At 35.7% G+C, this 21,726-nt stretch overlaps 1 protein-coding gene across 5 annotated transcripts in view; it reads left to right on the top strand.

Moving 5' to 3' along the window:
• LOC129943213 (unconventional myosin heavy chain 6) overlaps window positions 1-21,726 on the top strand; it is a 150,832-nt gene that overhangs the window by 122,079 nt on the left and 7,027 nt on the right. For 3 of the 5 annotated variants that reach the window (XM_056052507.1, XM_056052506.1, XM_056052509.1), the window contains exons 7-19: window positions 4,775-5,017; window positions 5,080-5,445; window positions 5,506-5,648; window positions 5,718-6,240; window positions 11,852-12,000; window positions 12,700-12,741; window positions 18,048-18,327; window positions 18,394-19,245; window positions 19,313-19,536; window positions 19,598-19,736; window positions 19,803-20,210; window positions 20,274-21,249; window positions 21,312-21,610. In XM_056052507.1, the coding sequence (XP_055908482.1) occupies window positions 4,775-5,017; window positions 5,080-5,445; window positions 5,506-5,648; window positions 5,718-6,240; window positions 11,852-12,000; window positions 12,700-12,741; window positions 18,048-18,327; window positions 18,394-19,245; window positions 19,313-19,536; window positions 19,598-19,736; window positions 19,803-20,210; window positions 20,274-21,249; window positions 21,312-21,610 (4,644 nt within the window). The remainder of the gene's footprint in view (window positions 1-4,774; window positions 5,018-5,079; window positions 5,446-5,505; window positions 5,649-5,717; window positions 6,241-11,851; window positions 12,001-12,699; window positions 12,742-18,047; window positions 18,328-18,393; window positions 19,246-19,312; window positions 19,537-19,597; window positions 19,737-19,802; window positions 20,211-20,273; window positions 21,250-21,311; window positions 21,611-21,726) is intronic. The other 2 variants (XM_056052510.1, XM_056052508.1) reach the window with 1 other exon arrangement.

Genomic DNA, 21,726 nt, shown 5'->3' with positions numbered 1-21,726 from the left:
CTTTTTTTTTTGGTTCTTTAAAAATAAAACACAAATCAACAAATAAACACAGAAGTATAGTTTATTTCCCCGATTTCCGTTGGATGTTTATCGCAAAGTCGATTAAAGTTCTCTTTTTTTTAATCGAATCTAATCTGTCTGTCCGTCTCTTATTTTATTTCGTTGCGTGCATCAATTTAATTCGAAAAGAATCCACAAATTTATCAATTTTTGTAGACATTTCAATTGATAGAAAAGGAAGCTTTATTTAGGTTTGTCTTATGACGGCAGTCGATGTAATCAATCTCTTTTTAGCCTGGAGGGGAAGCTTGATATAATTGTTTATTTACAGCTAAATGATGACGAAATCTATGTCAATCAATAAATTGATGAAAATAGAATTAAAGTCGCCAAAAGAGGAAACAAATGATATTAATGACATTTAATTTCAATTTAAAACAAAACAGTTTGTCATTGACGCGTAAAAAATTGATCATGAGGAACGATTTGATTGGTTTAGCTTTATGCGTATGAAACGTCAACGTTCTGACATTTTGTTAGTCAATTTCACACTCAAGCTATTTATTGCGTGCGTTCAATCTCGTATTTCATAGGGGATCTTGGATAGGTGGATTTTTAGATACCTTCTTGCACGAGCTGGATATATGTATTGAGATAGCTGTCAAAAAATAAAAACAACTTTCAGCTGTTCACAAAAAGCAAGGAAACATTTAAGCTACGAAGTTAAAATTCGGAGGTAAATAGCTTCTTCATCATCTATTTATGTACAGAAAATCCTCAAATACAACTTCAACTAACATTTTTTATCTTTTTGTTTACCAACAAATACAAAAAGCTGAAATCAATTCTCAAGTTTCTTGAAATTCAATCATGTGTTGAATCAACTGTTCTGTCAGATACTTTACACTTAAAACACTAGCAAAAATGTATTCGGATACTCTATCTGTCTGTGCGTCCTAAATTTGACTTTTAAGCTCCGTGGAAGATATCGTATGTTCAATATTATACTTTTGAGTATCACACAAGCGTCGACATGTGTACATGGCCTAAGAAAAATAGATTTGCGTAAGGTTTTCCAAAAAAGACCATTTTTTTAAATAAAATTTCGCAAATGTGTGAAGGTTTTAAATCACAAACTTTTGGTGACTAGCTATGATCGCCTTTTCTAGTAATAAAACGGTCAGGAAACTTTTCTTCCAAAGTCGCGAACTTTTAATGCAAACAATTCACAATTGTTGTAGTAAAATGCAACTTCAGTTCGTTATTCCAAACTTGTATTATTTTTAGTAATGGTGTAGTTTTTACTTGTCAACTTTTAAAACAGCACGACAGCTTTAAAAAAAAACAGCTGCCTTCATATCAGGCTGTTCACAATGGGTAGGTTCAGACAACATAAGGGACTTCATTTCCAGCCAAATGCATTCTTTTGACGTACATTTTGACCAAGGCAACTATTTAGTTTTTCAAGTGTCATAAATTTTAAACTCGGAACTTTACTTCACAAACCTCTACCTTCTGTTGAACGTGCAAAAACTGCCAACTAAAACTATCTTCTACAAAACACTCCTCAAGGAAGCTACAAGTCCATCTCGATTTATATTTTGTATTTTTAAGTAATATTACTTATTCTTTTTTCAGTTTCAAAAGGAACCCTTTTACTTGAAACTGAAAATGGAATTATGCAGAAAATAAATAAATCACAGAGAAATAAAGTTCAGCTATCTGTTGAATTAAAAATTATGATTAGCCGTCATTTTGACATAAGTGGAATTGACTTGATAGTTAGGGAGATTTTTCTTTACTGATTTTCCAGTCAGCTTTCCCATAAAGTTGACTTAATTACTTACTAACTTAAGGTGGCGCTACATTCCGGGGCGGACCTGGGTCTCAACCAACATGCGTCTCCAGCCAGCTCGGTCCCTAGCTAGCTGTCTCCAATTTCGCACGCCAAGTTGGTTGAGGTCTTCACCAACCTGAGTCGCGGCCTTCTTCTACTGCGCCGTCCCTCGGGAATGGACTCGAAGATCTTCCGGGCTGGAGCGTTGATGTCCATTCGCTCTACATGACCCAGCCATCTAAGCCGTTGGACTTTTATTCTGATAACTAGGTCAGTGTCGCTGTACAGCCCGTACAGTTCGTCGTTATATCTTCTCCTCCATTTTCCATCTATGCGTACGGGACCAAAAATCACCCGAAGGATTTTTTCTCTCGAAGCATCCTAAGACGATCTCATCTTTCTTTGACAGGATCCAGGCCTCAGCGCCATAAATGAGAACCAAGTTGATGATGTATTACAATAATTATTGTCTTTTAAGTCCAAAGAAGCAGCGATTTGCAAGAGTTATTCTTCGTTTGATTTCAGCGCTGGTGTCGTTGTCTGTGTTAAAAGCGGTGCCTAGGTAGACAAAGTCCTTAACTACCTCGAAGTTATAGCTGTCCATGGTGACGTTTTGTCCAAGACGTCGTCGTTCAGTGTCCTTTTTTGATGACAGCATATACTTGGTCTTGCCCTCATTGACCACTAAACCCATCTTCTTCGCTTCCGTTGCAATGCTCAAAAACGCTCCACTGACATCACGCTTTGATCTTCCAATTATGTCAATATCATCTGCGTATCCGAGTAATTGGATGGATCTTTGGAAGATTGTGCATCTAGTGTTGACGGTTGAGTTTTACACAATTCTTTCCAGAACGATGTTTAAGAAGTCGCATGAATGTGTATTGCCTTGTCTAAAACCTTTTTTGACATCAAATGCATCGGTAAGATCGTTTCTGACCTTGATAGAGCAGCGTGCATTCTCCATCGTCATTCTGCACACACGGATAAGTTGGACAGGGATGCCAAAACTAGACATTGCTCGGTAGAGCTCTTTCCTATAGATGCTGTCATACGTGGCTTTAAAATCGATAAAGAGATGGTGGGTATCGATTTGAAGCTCCTGGGTTTTTTCCAAGATCTGCCATAGTGTGAATATTTGGACGATAGTGGACTTTCCTATTCTGAAGCCACACTGATAAGGACCAATCAGGTTGTTGACGAATGGCGTAAGACGTTCACATAATACGGCAGAGACGATCTTATACGCAATGTTGGTGCAATTTAGAGGATCTCCTTTCTTATGTATCGGGCACACTATGCTGAGATTCCACTCATCGGGCATGCTTTCTTCCGACCATATTTTGCAGATGAGTTGGTGCAAGTTCCCTACCAAGTCATCGCCTGCTGCTTTGAATAGTTCGCCAGCGATGCCGTCAGCTCCAGCAGCTTTGTTTGACTTTAGATTAGATATACCTATCTTCACTTCGCCGAAGTCGGGTAGGCGGAATTGTTGGTCTGCGTCGCCGAGGTTGAGTGGTTCTATCTCCCTTATAGTGGAATTCGGTTCGTCATCGCCGTTATATAATTTCAGATGTGGTCTTTCCATATTCTCAACACAGAATACGGTTCTACTACGATGTTCCTCTGATCGTCTTTACAGGCTTTGGTTCGTGGCTAGTACCCTTGGGAGGTTTTTGTTACCTTTTGGTAAAATTAACGAACCTCATTCCTGTTGTGACATCCCTCTATCTCCTTTTTTCCATCTAAGAAGCCGGCGTTCCTCTCTCCTCTCCTGCTCTTAGACCTCGCGTCCTTCTGTACAGCGCCGTTTTGTATGCCTGTTTTGCTGCGTGCGCTTGCCGGCATTTGTCGTCAAACCAGGGGTTTCACTGTTGTGGCCGTGTGAAACCTAGCACTTCAGAGGCGGCATCTGTGATGGCTGCCAGGCAATGTTACCACTGGTTTTCAATGCTTAATGCAGGCATCATAGGACTCCTTAAGAGGTTTTTAGAGACTCGATCGGAAAAGGACATGGAAGTCTCTTGCGATTGTAGAAGTCTAACGTCGAAACTTCTCACAATACTTCCTTTGTTTTGGCTTGGATCGGGATATCCGTAGCCGTATCTTCGATACAACGAGGTAGTGGTCCGAGTCAATGTAGGCCCCTCGGAATGTTCGGACATTCTGTATACTGGAGAAGTGACGTGCGTCGATCGCAAAGTGGTCAATCTGGTTATTATAATTTAATATTAATAGAATTAGGCATTTATTTTTAAAATTTCGGGTTTTCACAACTTTTTCCACGAATTCTATTGGCTTGATTATTTGTTCCAAGAGTTGCTGGTATGTTGGCATAAACAAATGATTTAACATAATCCCATAAAAAGTTTCAAGAGGTATGTTAAGTCGCATGAACAAGCAGGCCAGTTAACTTCTGGAAATAAAAAAAAAAGTTGCTATCACATCGCTTGTTAAATAAATTGACAGTTAAGTGTGCTGCATGAAAAGTTAGAACCATATTTCGTTATAGCAATCACCATCAACTGAGATGTCGCAGGACATGGAAGCCGAAACAAAACTGAACAATCAATTTTAATTGATTTAATGGTAATCGTACTTATCCTTTAACACCATAAAATGTTTCCAAATGCTCTATGAACTTCGCGAACAAACTTTTTTTTAAAAGCGAATTTTCACAATTTGGAAACATTGTTATGGACTTAACTATTCATATGATGAACAAAAATATCAACACAGTTTGACGCTATCCACTGTCAAACCATAGACAATAAACCACCGAATCACCTTATGCACCTAAAAAAACACCCATTAATGTTGTCTTTTTTTTCAACGGTTTTTTGATTCTTACTTTTGTAGTCTTTCCATTTTCAAGTTGCTTAAAAACCATTACCTTAACTTTAACCTTGTATTTAACTATCTCTCTTTCGTTTCCAGGCCCGAGAAAACCGCCATGCTATGGCCAAGGCACTTTACTCGCGAACTTTCGCATGGCTCATCAGTCAAATAAACATTTGCATCAATCCCGGCCAAAATTCCAGTCGATTTCTGGGAGTCCTTGATATTTTTGGATTTGAAAACTTTGCAGTGAATTCCTTCGAACAACTATGCATCAACTATACCAACGAAAAGCTCCACAAGTTCTTCAACCACTATGTGTTCGCTCTTGAGCAGGAAATTGTAAGTACTGAATAACTTCTGAATTTTGTATCCTTTTATTTGATAATCCTTTTTATTAACAGTACAAACAAGAAGAAATCAAATTTTCACACATCGAATTCACTGATAACACTTTGTGTCTCGAACTAATCGAAAAACCACCTCGATGCATACTCAAACTCCTAACCGAACAATGTCACATGCCCAAGGGCTCCGATTTGGCTTATCTGACAAATTTACACAGTGAATTCGAGTCGAATGCGAATTATGTTAAGGGCACAGATCGACGGCATTGGGAAACCGAATTCGGGATAAAACACTATGCCGGCTGTGTGCTGTACACCGTCAAGGGATTTGTCGATAAGAATCGGGACGTGCAACAGGATGTTTTGTTCGATTTTATGAGCCGCAGTGAAAATGTTTTCGTGCAGGAATTGTCTTCCTATCAGGTAAGGAAAAATCAATCTTTAAATCTTTCGTACGTGATGAATACTGTATTGTCTTTTCAGGACCTTCTATCAATTCAATCACAAAATCAAATATCCTCAGCAACCGTACAGAGAGGAACCTCCAAGGGTAAATTAACTGTAAGCGATACATTTAGAGTGCAATTACAATCGCTGGTAGATGTCCTACAAAATACCAATCCATGGTAAGTAGTTTCCTTTTGTTTGAGATCCTTTTTCTTAATCTCTTTTTCGTTCTTATATTTTTGTCTCAGGTATGTGCGATGTATTAAGCCGAACTCAGAAAAAGTACCAAATGATTATAACGATCGACTAGTCTTAGATCAACTTAGATACTTAGGTATGTTAGATATAATTCGGATAAGACGTGAAGGTTTCCCCATTCATTTGACATTCGAGGAATTCGTGACGAAATATCGTTGCTTGACAAAGCAAAAACATCGTTTGCCAACAGCACGTGATCAAGTATTGGCTGTGATAAAGGATTTGAATGTGCCATCGGTGGAGTGGCAAGTTGGTAAGACCAAAGTATTCCTACGAAGTCGTGCCCATGAACCGCTCGAGGATGTGCGAATGCAAATAATAAATAAAAATGCGCTGGTTATACAGCGATCATGGAAGAGGTATGTGGCATTGAAGAAATATCAAAAGATGAGAAATGCCGCATTGAGAATACAACATGCCTATCGGGGATGTAAGTTGCGAATCGAATTCTTGAGGAAGAGAAGAGCAGCGATTGTAATCCAGGCACATTTGCGAGGAGTTTTTGCAAGAGAGGTAAGATTGAGGGATGCTATACCAAACTTTTTTTCAGGAAACGTTATTTAGTTTTAAAAAAATTCAAATTAATTGAACTGGTAGCTTTTTAATTTATAAAAATAAGAATTCTGAAAAACTCGTGTTGTTATTCAAAACATGTTTAAATTTCCAAATCACATTATGCACATAAAATATAGCTAAGAGCTAACTCTATGCTATAAGATATCTATCTACTTTAAAAAAGAGAATCATTTCGTATCTACTTGTCTTCCCAAAGCTTGATGTATAACCTTCTAACCACTTCAATTCTTTAGGATGATAGTTGCCTACAATTGCAGTTCTTATAAAGGACTTAACCAAAATATTAGTTTCATTAAAAAATAACTTGAATGCAATTGGTAGCTTTTAACTTTAATGCCAGTTTCCCAAATTGTTGTGAGAATTCATGCCGACCACACTCTCCAAGTCTTCTTGGTTCCGTGAGAGCTAATCTTAACCTGGATATTAACCTGTGAGTACTTCTGTGTTGTTTTGGTTTTGTTCACATCATCAAAGTTCTATGGAATGATCTATCTATCTTCATTGGAAAGTGTTTCTGTCGAACCCTTGTAGACTCTGTTCAAATTGAATGAATGTGAGACTCTTTCTTTGGTATAAACTTATTCCAAAAAGTATTTTTTTCATTCGAAAAATGAATAATCTCCTACTCATTTTGTGAGTGCCACAACTAAAACGTTTGGTTCTTTCCTTGTCACCAAAAATTTAGATAGGTATTTGGCGATGCAAGAAGCTTTTTTCCCCCTCTCATCCGACTATTATGCACATCTAGCCCAACTTCCGTCTTACTGTAAAGAATAGAGACTGTTTGTTTAGCCGTACTGAGAGTGTATGGCGTGCTTTACCACACTCAGTCTATCCCAGTCATTACAATATTTAGTCATTAATAACCAATACGCACCTTTTAAACCCTCTCTTCCTTTCCCAATGCTAACACTTTGAATATGGTCATAATAAGAATGAAAAAAATTCAATGAAGTGTGCGCACTATGCTTATTATAGGGTTTTTAAATTGGCGTGGGTAGATTTTGGCGCACTGTGGCCGCTTTTTTTTTTGTTTAGATGACATCTGTCAAATATTTTGTTTATTATTCAGTTTTTTATGTCAAATCATCATGGCAAGTTACACGATTGAACAGCTCGTTGAAATTTTTTTAATTTATAATAAACGGGCACTCAAAGGGTTATTAATACCCTTAACATGTTTAAAGTTTAAACACAGTGCGAGCGTTAGGAAAATAGGGAAGGATTAAAGAGGAGATACCGATGCACATTGGTCTTAAAGTTTTGAATATCAAAATGATAGGGAAAAACAGAGCTGGGTAAAGCATTCCACATGTGCGATGTGCGGTTAAAAAAAGAATCTCTATAATTGACAGTACGTCCGAAATTGAGCTCAAGGTTAAACTGATGTGCATTGTTTTAGGGGGGAATGCAACTGACTAATTCGATAGAACACTGTTTATAAAAATATCGGTAGAACATCGAAAAGCATGAAACATTGCGGCGGTGTTTAAGTGACGTAATTTTTTCGGTTATAGTTCTATCGTCTATCAAAGCTCTTTTTTGGATCCTGTCCAAAGTACTTAAATTTGTTTTAAATATGCGAATTCAATGAGCTTATCATACGCTGCCGTTGAAGTTCCACATCCGAAGGACAAGGATGAGAATCTAAAAACGAATATGAAAAGCTGAGGGTACTGTCATCAGCGAAACAATTAAGTGGGTTAGAAGTTTCAGATAAAAGATCATTTATAAAAATAAGGAAGAGCGTTGGAGACAAAACGGAGCCCTGAGGTCCGAAAGGTAATTTCTAACCCAACCCCCAAGGGATTCATCTATACCAAAAGCACGCATTTACGATAAGAGAGCGTCGAATTAACAGCAAACTGTGCTGCAAGCAAATTGGCTTTATAGATCGAGCTTACATAGGTAGTGTCATTGTGAACAAGCGTTGGAACCGAGGATGACGTGGTCTTTCGTACGTTTTTTACAAATGACCAGAAATGTTTACAACCTTTGGGACATTGTAATATTTTTTGCCTTAATTTCTGGTCATGCAAAAATTTGGTTCGTCGAATGTGGCCGTTGCAAGTCTTTCTAGCTTGTTTGAACTTATTCTGTTTTTCCTCATTGGGGTTGGCTTTATAAATCCGAAAACTTACATCTCTGATCCTAATTACCACTTTACAGCTCGAACCAAACCAGTTGGCTTTCTCATATTGCCAAACGGTTCTCATAGGAGTTTTTTCTTTAACTGGGTTTTTTACACATGAGAAATTTGCAGATACGACACAATGGTCTGATGTGCCTAGAGGCGGTAATACACTGATTGTGTAATTATTAGGATCAGAAATAAAAAACAAGTCTAGGGTGTTGGCGGATTGACCTGTTACGTCAGGGATTCGCGTTGGCTCATCGACAAGCTGAGTTAATTGATAACTCAGCAAAGATCTCAACATACCTTCCTTCCGGTGTTGACTGGCCTTAATAACGAAGCCAAGAACATTTGTGTACATTGAAATCGCCCGCAATGACGATTTCAGTGTATGGATAATGGGCAACAATTCTTTGAATAGAGTCGTAGTCAAATTCGTTAAAAGTTGAATTTCTGTCAAGATTTTGACTTTCATATAAAAAATGATAAAACTTCGAAATGATAAAACTTTTCTTTTTTTTATCAAAGTGAGTGTTCGTTAACGCAAACGTTGCGCGCATTGCGCCCATTTTAAGATAGCTCTTCACCGTCGATTCATCAACGTTTGGTGGCCAAATTTGAGACAACAGGTTCAGCAAACAATCAGCCAACACCCGTACGTTCAAGCAACGCAAGATTGGCCCAGAACATCGCCGCGGCCAGTGAAAGTGTACAGCAGAACCCGAGACAGTCTATTCGTCGCCGTGTACAATAACTTCGACTTTCACAGACTTCAATTTGGTGAATTTTGCGTCGGGACTTAAGCTTACACCCTCATAAGATCCAACTGATCTAGGATCTCAAAGTTCATTACCATAGACAATCTAGCGACGAGAAGCGTTTTTGGCGGCATAATTGGTGCGTCCTTTTTTGAAAACGACGTTAGTGCGGCTGCCACCGTCAACAGCGAGTGCTACATAAAAATGATAACTAATTTCTTATGGCCCAAATTGGTATGGATATGGACCTAGAAGATATGTGGTTCCAGCAGGACAGCTCTACGTATCACACAGCAAACGCCACGAATCCAACAAACAACATTTACCCCTCCTTATTAAAAAAAGTCTTTATCCAAAAATATAATATAGGCCTTCAGTTTCTTCAGCTTCGTCTATGGCGAGCATATTTTCTTAAGGACTGCTTGAACTAAACTTAATTTCAGACTATCCAAAATGGCATGCTCTCTGCAAATCATCAAATCAAGCTCTGTCCAAAAAAAACAATCAAACCGCTTGAGGGCCAATTAGTTTCCGTAATGAAGTCAGAAACATTCTTTGTACGTACATTTTGACTAAGGCAGTTAGTCAGTTTTTAAAGTGTCATAAATTTCGAACTTGGAACCTTACTTCACTAAGTCTACCTTCAGTTCGTAGTACACAATCTATAAATACACTATTGGCCGCGTTTTATTATCACCGTGATCTGATCCGGATCAGATCATGATAATAAAACAGCATTGGATCATCATATTTTTTATTATTTAAAGTTTGGTAGCAGTGTCAAATTCGTTCTTTAAAAAGTGACATTTCGAAGCAAAAAAAATATAAACAAATACCCAAAATGGAAGCTGCTGTGGTTGATCGAAGTATTCATTTTAATTTTTATTTCTTTTCTCTATTAAAAACTTTTATAATTTGCAGTTTTTATTTGAAAGTGATGAAAGCGAAGAATCAAACAATTCAATTGTATCCCTATTGAATCTTATCGATGATGATTCAAGTTCCAGTTGTAGCTCCACAACTTCTGAAAATGTGCAAATCACAAAAATCAAAAAATGTTGAAAATACTTTTACATGGGATCTTTTTGAAACCATTCTTTAAATTAAAAATGGTTGTAAGAAACACTTAGGTGACATAAATTAGAACTCAGAACCGTCTGAACCATCTCAATGAAGAGAGTAGTTTTGAAATGACAGTGTTTTGTATGTAACACTTCCAAGAATTTCGAGAGAAAATCATACAAAATTCTTAAAAGTGTTACATACAAACCACTGTCATTTCAAAACTACTCTCTTCATTGAGATGGTTCAGACGGTTCTGAGTTCTAATTTATGTCACCTAAGTGTTTCTTGCAACCATTTTCAATTAAAAGAATGATTTCAAAAAATTCCCATTTAAAAGTATGTATTTTCAACATTTTTTCTGCTGCAGCTTTCTCGATTTTATTTATGTTTTTTGACATTTAAAGCAGGGTTGCCCATTGAACATTTTGCTCAATGATTTTTTTTGTTCCTTTTTTTTGGGGAAAATAATACCCATAAATTATGTCAAATATACATTTTTTTGGACTTAATTATTTGAATTTCACCAATTAATTAGTTTTGTTAAAATATCTAATTATTTCATGGATTATGTACCAAATAAATAAATATAAAGCTTCTCGCTTTTTATTTAAACAAATATTTTATTTCAGTCAAATTAAAATGTTTATATGGCAATACAGGTTTTATTTAATTTGTTTGCAATGATACCAACATTTACATGTGAAATCACAATGATAGAGCGCTCCTTGTTGTGAAAAAAAGAATTAAATTTTGGATCTCAAATTGAGATCCAAACACAAAGCAGGATCTTGTGTTGTTGTTGTAATGCATGTAAATCCAAGATCCGGATCAGATCATGGTGATAATAAAACGCGTCTATTGAAACATAACTTATTTTTTTTACTTTTTCAATTTGCCAAGGAACCCCTTAACACAAAAAATTAAATGGAATTGTGCAGAAAATAAATAAATCATAGAGTAATAAAGTTCAGCTTTCTGTTGAATGAAAAAACATGATCAGTTGTCATTTTGACATAAGTTGACTTGATTTTATAGTTTGGGAGGTTTTATAATCTTAAAATTTGATTACTTTCAAGTTGCTTATCTCGCCTGAACCTCCCCAATGTCTTCTTCAAGTTGTCTGCTTTGATTTGTATTTCTTCAAAAAAATGCAACTTGATGGTACCGGGGCTAGATCACTCCTCACCAAACCAACCATGACTGCACTTAGATGACTCCGAGCATAGATCTTTATTATTTTGGTTCGCTTGAATTTTTTACTTTAAAGTACAATTATTATCATCAAAAAACAAAATTTGTAGATACCTTCCTTCAGCTTAACTTCCGAGACCTGTTTTTACTCCTTCGCGTCTAGTTCAACCTTGCAACCAAAATTCCAATGATTGGTTACTGGCTACTAAAGACTTTTAAAGTCTTAGTACCTGTAACTTCAATAAATAGTCAATTGACTTCAGACTTTTCGATTTTGATATTTTCCTAAATTTAAGTTCAAAACATAAAATATTTTAAAATTCTTGAAATGTTAAACCAGTTCAAACATTTTCTTTGAACACAAGCTAAAAAAAATAAAACCTTATAAATTTCTTCCTAGGTTGCAACTGCTTTACGTGAAATGCGACGTGTAGACGAAGAAATGCGCAAACGTGAGCGAATGGAAGCCGAACGCAAAAAACGTGAAGATCAAGCCCGGGCGGATAAAACATCTGAAGAAGATCGCAAAGCAATCGAAGAATGTGAAAGGTATGATCTTAAAGAAGATACGATATTAATTCATTTTAAAATATATATTTTTGTTTAAACAAAACCAAACTTTAAGTAAACATATCAAATTATCTTAAAAGTCATATAAATATTTTATATTTCATGCTAATATAAAATCAAAAAAATAAAACACTCACCGTTTTTAGTGCATTTGATTTTTTGAGTTTATGATTTTTATATAAAAATATTGATTTCTGTCTTCATACATTATTTGTTTTATTGTTTTTGCTTCAATGCAATTTATTTAAAATATTATAAAATTTCATTTATATCTCATTTTGTTAATCATTTTTTGAATCATATAAACTTGTGCATTATATGTGGCTTTTACATTTTTATATTATATGCGCGCTCGGGTAATTAAAACATTTTTGTATTTTATTTTATAATTTTGTTGAATTTGCTTTGGCGCTTTTAAGCGGTGTTTTTTAAAAGAGAGATTTGTTTTGAGCTTCAATGATTTTGTTTGAGTTTATCATATTTTTTGTTATTTTTCAATACAAATTGGAACAGTTTATGACTTTCGAAAATTCCATTCAATTTCATTTTTGTGTTTTTGTTTTGATTCGAATTGATTTTTTCATGTTTTCATTTGTTTTTTTTTTTTGTTCAACTTTTTCTGTTTTGTGAAAAAAAAATCCAAAATTTTTATTTAATTTTTTAAATAAAATTTTGAAGCATGCACAGTATTGGAAGCGCTGACGATGAGGATGGTGGAGGGTAAGTTGTACTACTGCTACGAGAAATAGAGTGTTCTTATGTTGTTTTTTTTTTTGTTTTGTTTTGCTACTTGCAGTTTTCTTGTTTGTTTTTTAAACTAGTATTAAAGTTTTTAAATTTTGAAATGAAAATTATAGCACTTACTGTACATGATTTGCACAATACTTAAATTTAAAAAAAATGTTGAATGCTAGAAAAAGCACACTCTTAAATGAAGTTGTTTCTTTGCACCAGTAACAGTAACTATGTTAATGTTTTATACTTTAATTATTGTTTTTAAATTGTATACAGAATTTTTTAAATGTAGGTCTCCAAAATAAAATACTGATGATAGTGCTATGGACGATCACACCTGTCTTTTGAAAGAACAACTGTTTCTTTGTTGTTCAAAATCTTTAGCTTAACACAACTCAACACATTTTTATGCATGATTTCTTGTAAAAGTTATTTGTAAACAATTGTTCTTAAATTTAAAGAAATTTGTAGTCCATGAAATCAAAATTTTGCTCTTAACACACTCAACATAGAATGTCTGTACTAGGGTCTGAAACCAGAATAAAATAGTATATTTTAAAAAGTCTATCAATTACTTAAATTATGTATGTTTAAAATATTGTGTGGCCATTTTGAAATCTTTTCTGCTTCATACAGATTCTCACCGTTTTAAATTATTGTTTTCCAAGGAGAGGTTTCATTTTGATTACACCACTAATTGGGCGAAAAATCATCTTCAGTGATTAGCTTTTATCCAAATATCACTTTTTTGATGTTCGAAAAATTTAATATTCACCATTTTGAACCGTTTGGTGTGGTGATGGTTCTTGTGCTTGCGGTTTGAAAAGACCTTACTTATTCCAAAATTTAACTTGTGCAACTTTTAAGGTGAATAGATTGCTTTACTGAAAAATGAGTTTTTATGCATTGCGTTCTCTACGACATACAACACCTGTTTTTGTCGGGTCTAAATAATTGGTTAGAATTAAAACGGATCTTTCTTCTCTCCATTTTATAGATGCGATATTCGTATCGCTTACCTTATAATCAAACTGGCCTCGCGTCAAATTTGTGTCTTCTTTCAGTTTGGGCAGATATTTACGATTGGAATCCACAGTTCACGCTAATATATTGTCTTTCAGTAAGTCTACCTGTATAGCGTAGCTATTAAAATAATTATCAAAGAATACTCTATGATTCTTCGACTTTAAATGTTCGCAGAATTTTCGAACTACCTTGCCACCGAGATCAGTCTAACGTATATTTTCTATTTTTCCGGTGCATATTTCAAAATCTAAACAATATCCAGACTCCGCACATATCATCCAAACCTTATATCCTCGCTTAATTGGCCTTACGGCATATACTGCTTAAGAACGTTACACCCTTTAAATTTGATCATACTTTCATTAATAGCAATGTTTTTTAAGGAGTAAACGTTTTGATCAAAATTGAGTTTTAAAATGTCTAACATTGGTCTTACTTTATAGAGTTTGTCAAAACTAGCATTACTTTTATTTGGCATTATGCTGTGTCATTCAAATGGAAGTTCTTTAGAAACCAGCCAAAGGTATTGACTGGCATAAACGATGTCATGCAAATCAGACCAGTAATCCTTATAAATAAGCATTTTTTTTATACCCATGACTAAATTCAAACCAAGAAATATTTCTACTTCTTCCGGTCTGGCAGGTATAAAACGCTTTCCTGGCTGCGTAGCGTATATACATTTTTTTGAAAACAAATTATTTCAACAAGATTATCTGACCAAAACAAACGAAAAAGCTGTGTAAGTGTAACGTGTAACACTTTTTATGCCTATTATATTATCTGGTATACCTCCTTCTCCAGAAAATTCACTTGGTTCCACCATTTTGAAGTTTTTTTCCACTTTGGTTCCACCAAAATATTTTTTGAGCCTAAAAATCTCGAAGTTTTATGACGACCTAAACTGCTAACTAAATTAGACAATGGTTCATCATCTTCCGAGGAAAAATTATCAACAAGCTCTCGTTGTAGGTTGATAGGTATGTCACCAAGCACCGTCATAGCTGGAGGCCTATCAGTGTAATCGTCGTCTAGGTCTAAACTGCAAATACTTTCTTCATCTGATGGAATGTCTTCTAGAACAAAGTCAGCCATATCACCTTCATTCAGAACACGTGTCATTCTGCAAATGTAACATTTATTTCCGTGGAAACATTATTGAATTAAAACCTAATAAAGTTACAGTAATCAGTTAATAACCACCTTATTACTCTTGTTTTTTTTTTATAAAAAGAATAATTTAAAATTTAGTTTTATTATTAATCAATCAATAAACACTTAATTACAAAAAAAAACATTAAAATCATAACATCAGAAGCACTCTAAGAAGCACTCTAACCTTTTTTACAGATTTTCAAAACATAACCTTCACAAAATGACACTGAACGTGTTTTGTAAAAAATCTTATAACTCATCTGCCGCGTTTCATTTGCAGAGATTCCGCAACGTGTAACGAAAACATACCAAAGTACACATATGAATTAGAATTTTACCGTTAGGTGAGGTGGAAATATAACACCAGTGAATATGTGGTTAGTAAACTAACCACCAGACCTGAAGGAGTTAAACATGTTTTTTCTCGAAGAGGAAAACAACATTGGCCACCGAAATTCTCTGATTTAACATTTTAGATTATATTTTCAATTACATAACTAAAAAAAAACTTTAAAAAATTGGTTTGAATTACTTTGAGGGTTGCCTTAATTTTTACGACTTTAAATGTTAACACAATAGTATTTTATTTGAAATAGTTTATATTTTTTCACAACGACAGTACAGGTTACTACAATGTTCAAAAATATTTGGTCATTTCCTCAAAAATACGTCCAAATCTTGCTATTCTTTAGTTCCTACGCTCGTTCTCAAGAAAAATTAATTTTTATTCCGTGAGAGAACGCTGGTGTGCCCCAAGGTTCTTTCTTGTCCCGACACACTTTCTCATTTTTGTGTATGATCTTTGCGAAACTTCTAATCCACTTAGTTGCTTCGCTGACAACAGTACCCTCACAGCTATTAATGCTTGTTTTAAGATTATCAACCCTGCTCCCTCGGAATTGAATTTTGAACATATGATAAGTTCATTAAATTCTGACTTTGACAGCATTGTTAAATAAGGAATACAATTCGTGTTTTATTAAAACAATCACATCTGGAAAGCTACTATAATTCGGGGTAGATAAATTACCAAATTCTGAAAGTTCATGACCTAGCCTATCACAAGATTCAGCTTTGACCATTCTTTTTATACGTCCAAAGCTTAAGTATAGTTTTTATTTGACGGCTGATGCTCCGGTTACTTACTTAAGGTTTTGGACAGTATTTAGAAAATAGCGTTTCAAAGTGATTGGCGACATCGTTGATTAATTTACATCGCTTGAACACCGTCGTAATGTCCATTGATCAGATATTTACTCCTTCAAGCTTTAAAGCTATCTTCGACCTGGTTAAAAAATGCGCTTTTCTATAAGCTTTCACAACTTGGCATATCCTTCAACTTCATTAGAATAATAAAAGAAATGTACACTAACAAAAATGCAGCAGTTTAGGATGGCACATCCTATTCAGAATGGTGTGAAACAAGGTTGTCTCCTCAGAGCATTGTTGTTTTCTCTGTTTATAAACAAAATAGTAGATGATCTTCCTGGAGGAGTAAGAATTGCAAATACAATACAACCATTAATGTGTTGTTATATGCAGATGACCTTATCATACCCTCTGAATCGCCAGAACATATGCAATTAATGATAAATCGCTTATCGTGTTACTGCAAAAGATTTAGACTAACAATTAATACAGAGATGTCAAAAATGATGGTGTTTGCGCGATTTCCAAGAGTTCACAATGAAAGGCAATGGACTTATGATGGTAATTCTCTAGAAACAGCTAAAGAGGTCAAATATTTGGTAGTTAGACTAAATCCGGCTTTAAATTTCAACAAACACCTAACCGAAAAAACAATAGCTTTCAAAGCTTGCTTTGTAGTAGTTAAATCTTTGCTGTTTCCTAAGTTTGGTGGTCATATGAGTACAAGGAAATTGAGAAATTCCATAGGAATTTTATAAAAAAGCTCTTCAACCTACCACAAAATACGCCTTGTTACGCTATATACTTGGAAAGCGGACTACCAAAACTCTTGACAAATACACTCAAGTCACAGGTTGACTTAATAAAGGTATGCTGTCATTATGAGGAATCAAGGCTTTCAAGAAAACTTATTTTGTATGAGTTGAGGAATTAGGACTGGTGGTATGAAAGATTGCAATCTATTGGCAGCGCTTGTGGGGAAACCTTACATATCGATTTGAACAAATAACGTTATTTGAAAAAAAAACAACTCTACCACATTATTTAGAAAAACAAAGTATCTACTCGAATTGCCTTCATCGTTAAGGCTCGGAATTCTGAAAGTAGAATTTTATACAGTCAGCTTAATTATAATCTAAACAAGAAAAAATACTTTCACGACTCACTTAGGTGTGATGAAATATCCGTGATATTCAAAGCAAGGTGTGTGCTCCTTTCCTTAAATGATAACCTTTATAATGAAAGCTTTACTCAATTTTGTACGCTTTGCAACCTAAAATCGAAAAATATTTGCTTTCATATCATAAGTATATGCCCAAATAAATCTGAAGAGAAAGTCAAATAAACATAACAATTACTATTTATTGAAATCTCTATGAGCTCTTTTAATTAATGGAATTCCAACATAAATTACTTGCGATTTTATTACATAAATGTAAAGGCTACTCTTTCATTTAACATTACACAAAAATGTAATTAATATTATTTAGTCAATTACATTTTACACAATGCTATAAAACAATTTTCAAAAACGATAAGTTATTTTGTGTTTTGTTTTGGGCAAAGCTAGGTAAGGATTAAAATGACTTTCAGATTCGAATGTCGAAAAAGTTAAATTTTCATTACTTTCTTGGGAAGTTTATTCGTGTACAATTTGCAGTAACTTTTTTCGCATTTCATAAAAAAGATCTTCATCTAAGAATATTAATTTATCGTTACTACATTACATTTAATAAATTTACTTTTTTAATCGTTTATTCAACAATTTTTATATAAATTATTGTATTTTTAGTTGTATTAAGCTTGATTGCACGGTGTGAATACCTATATAATCCTTTAAAAATAAGAAATCCTCATACCAATTATTATCTTCCTATCTTCTTTTTCTTACTTCCAAACTAATTTCACAATTCGAATATTTTCGAAACTCAATTTTTTGTTTTCTTACACATTTTTTCCAGAATGGTTCAAGAAGAAATGATTGCCCTATCTGCAATGGCTGAGCAAATTAACTCGAAGTTGAATCAACCACTACCGCCTCCATTGCCGCCATTCGATGCAAATACCAATGAGCCATTAACAAATGGCCATGCTACACCCTCAGTTGGAGAAACTCATCAACAGAGCAATGATTCTGTGGATTTGGATAATTTGTTTGCTTTCTTGAATACCTCGGCGAATCCATTGCTGGAAGAAATCAGCGATAAAATGGATGGGGTTATTCATGATTTAGACGTTGAGGTATTTTAAAAATAGGTTATTAACCTTTTTTGCATATTTTAAAATTTTGTTTTTGTTCTCTTGTAGTTGGAAACTGTACTGCAACAGGAAATGGAAGGATTAGCTTTGGAACGTCCACCTAAAACTCCACCAAACAAAGGAGTCCCAACTCTGCCAGAGCCAACAATGCCTCCGCCACCACCACCAACAGCGATAAATGGAACAGCTCATCCTCATACACACTCGCATCCTCCACATCCCGTTCCACCAGCTCAAACTCCAACCAAAACAGTGAAACCACAAGAGCCTGAACCAATTTACGAAGCTGTCATTCCCAAAGAACTACCTCCATTGCCTGAGGTTAACGAAGCTCCACCACCTCTGCCAATAGCTGTCCATCAAGAGCACATCAACATGAATGGGAACCTCTCGGCTAGCACACAACCTCAACCACCTCCACATAAACTACGACCAAAGAGTCCAGCAATAACAAATGTGGCACGATCAGCCAGTCCGGCATTACAGCGAACGCCCAGTGGACCCATTAGTCCCTCTTCACCGAAACACAGTCGACCCAGTTCAAGAACTTCATCGACCGGTGGCGGACATCAATTTGCTGAACGCGAACAAAGACGCAAACATCGTGTCGAAAAGAAACTCCAAGAAATGCAGCAAATCGATGTCTCAGAGAAGGCTAAGGATCCACTTCGCGATGACCTGTACTATGATATTCTTGAATTTGCCGAAAATTATTTTAATGTCCATGAGAGAACACCCGAAGGCACGATTATGGCTACACTTACCAGAAAAGGTAAAAAGACTTCGGATCTGGTTCCAAAGTATGAAATGGTCACTTATCATAGAGGTGATAAGATTCCATCATCCCACATTCATATGTATGATCCTGAGAATATCGTTGTGGCGTGTAACATATTTAGAGTGAGTTTGTAGATATAATCATTGAACCATTTGTCACGAAACTAATCATCTTATTTATTAATTTCAGGAACTTGGAAAGTACATACGTGGAGAGTTAAATGCCGAAAGGGAATTGCAAGTTATTCAATATATCATTGGCCAAGGTATTGAGAGGGAAGAACTTCGTGATGAGATCTTTGTGCAATGCATGCGGCAATCGACAAATAATCCACACTCGGAGTGGACTGATCGAGTTTGGTTGCTTCTTTGTCTGACTATAGTTGCGTTCCAGCCTAGTAAGCTTCTCTTTAGGTAAAACATTTGAATCCAACTCTGAGTGATAGAACTTTATTGAGCTTTCTTCTTTTTCAAGGTATTTTGTGAGTTTTCTTAAAAAGAATCTAGAAACTCTCGATGGCAAGCTGCGACAGTATACCCAATGGTGCTTTGATAATTGTAAATGTACTAAGGTTTCACCGCGCTTACATCCACCATCCAGTGTTGAAGTAGCTGTAAGTAATTAATATGACTTGGATTGAATATCTCCTCATTTTTTGATTCGGAACTATTCACTTTAGGCCATGCGACGTCTTGGAACAATTGTATGTAGGTTCTTCTTTTTGGATGGTCGGACCAAAGCAATCGATGTTCATCCAACTGACAGTGCTAGTGACGCTGTCGCCAAGCTAGCTGACAAGCTGAATCTGTGCAACACCGATGGCTGGGCTATCTATCAATCACGTCCCGATGGAGAGGAGCACGTCAAATCCCATGACTACTTGTATGATATCATAGCTGCATGGGAAATAAAGCAAACCAAAGCTTCGTCTGGAAGTTCAACAATGCGCCGAAATGCAGCCACTTCTGGTTCTGGAGAAAATCGTTTTGTCTTCAAGAAGCGCCTCTTTAAAACTACACGAGAACTCTCACAGGATCCAGTGGAGGTTAACATGCTCTATGCTCAAGCTGTATATAGTGTTGTGAAAGTGAGTATGACTTTAGTTTCGAAATAAATTACTTTATTGAATTGGGGTATATTTTTTTTTCAGTGTGATGACTTCCCAGTTAGTGAAAAAGTTGCTCTACAACTTGCCGGCCTACAAGCTCAGGTAGCCCTTGGAGATCCATCAAATCAACCAAAACCTGAATACTATACCGACGTAAATAACTATCTGCCAGAACGAATCTCCAAAACTCGAGAGGAACAATTTTGGGTTCCGATTTTGGCACAAGCCCACCGACAATACGGTGCCGCACGCACTGAACTCACTGCCAAAGTTTTATATTTAAGCTGTGTTATGCAGTATCCACTTTATGGCACCACAATGTTCCAGGTGACATATCGTGGCTACTGGAGCTATGGCAATAGTCTGATTTTGGGTGTTAACTGCGAAGGTATCATGCTCATTCAATCCGAGGACAAATTTGTTCTTTACGATTTTCGATACTTTGACATTGAATCGATCATGCTGGATCCTAGTGATAGTTTCATTACGATCAATTTGAATCGAACCATTCAACACCAAACATCAACTACGCCAACTAGTCCCACGGCAGAGCAACAGAGGTGCTTTGTTTTTGAAACTTCACAAAAGAACGAAATTGGATCATTGATTGTGTCGTATTATCCACCATTGTCCAACTGGATTACAGAAAATGAAGTTCCAGCTAAGAAGTCCAAGGGTATAACAAATGAAGATCGAGTGAGGTTATATCAGAATGTGGTAATTTGTCGGCGTCAGTTAATCGACGCTGAGGTAATGAGAAAGCCACAAGATACAAGTGGAGGTTTCTTGAGAAACACTCTGAGACGGTTGTCGAAGCACCGTCTAGAGAAACTACGAGCTGAGCACGGAAATGCTGTCCAAGATCATGGAGAAACTTATAAAGGTTTCCCACATGCTTTTTGGGCATTTAGTCGTCAACCGTTGCCACAAAGCTTAAGTAAGTTAGCGGACGCCGAAGAGAATGCAATGTTACAGATCTTCCAAGCTATTCTCACATATGCTGGATTAGGAACAAGTGGTAAGCTAAATTTCACAATCCCTTGACTTTCAGTGTGAATAAACACTTTGTTATATTTGCAGGTGACTCAGTTCAAAGGGCTGAAGATGAACATATAACTCTCATTCAGTCGATAATGGATCGCTGCATGAGGAAGGAATCATTACTAAATGAATTGTACCTTCAGTTAGTCAAACAAACAACTGACCATCCAGATCCTAATTCAAGAGTTAATCTTCGGCATTGGGCTCTGTTGTCGTTGGCTTGTAGTGTAATTTTGCCACCCATGAAGGTGCTTCGAAAATATCTAATTGGACATTTGAAACGATGTGCAAGTGATTCAATTACAGAAGAAGGCAAATATGCTCGATTTGCTGAGAGGGTAAGAATAACTATTTTTGTTGTTTTCCTTGGTTTTGTTTCTACTGTCGAGATTCTCCTCACTTTCCTAAACATCTTCAACAATATGATTTGTAGAAAAGCAAACATATTTCGGTG

The sequence above is a fragment of the Eupeodes corollae genome, chromosome 1 (assembly GCF_945859685.1).
Source record: "Eupeodes corollae chromosome 1, idEupCoro1.1, whole genome shotgun sequence".
Taxonomy (NCBI): domain Eukaryota; kingdom Metazoa; phylum Arthropoda; class Insecta; order Diptera; family Syrphidae; genus Eupeodes; species Eupeodes corollae.
Note: the sequence above shows the minus strand (reverse complement) of the source record. Positions and strands in the feature narration are given on the sequence as shown.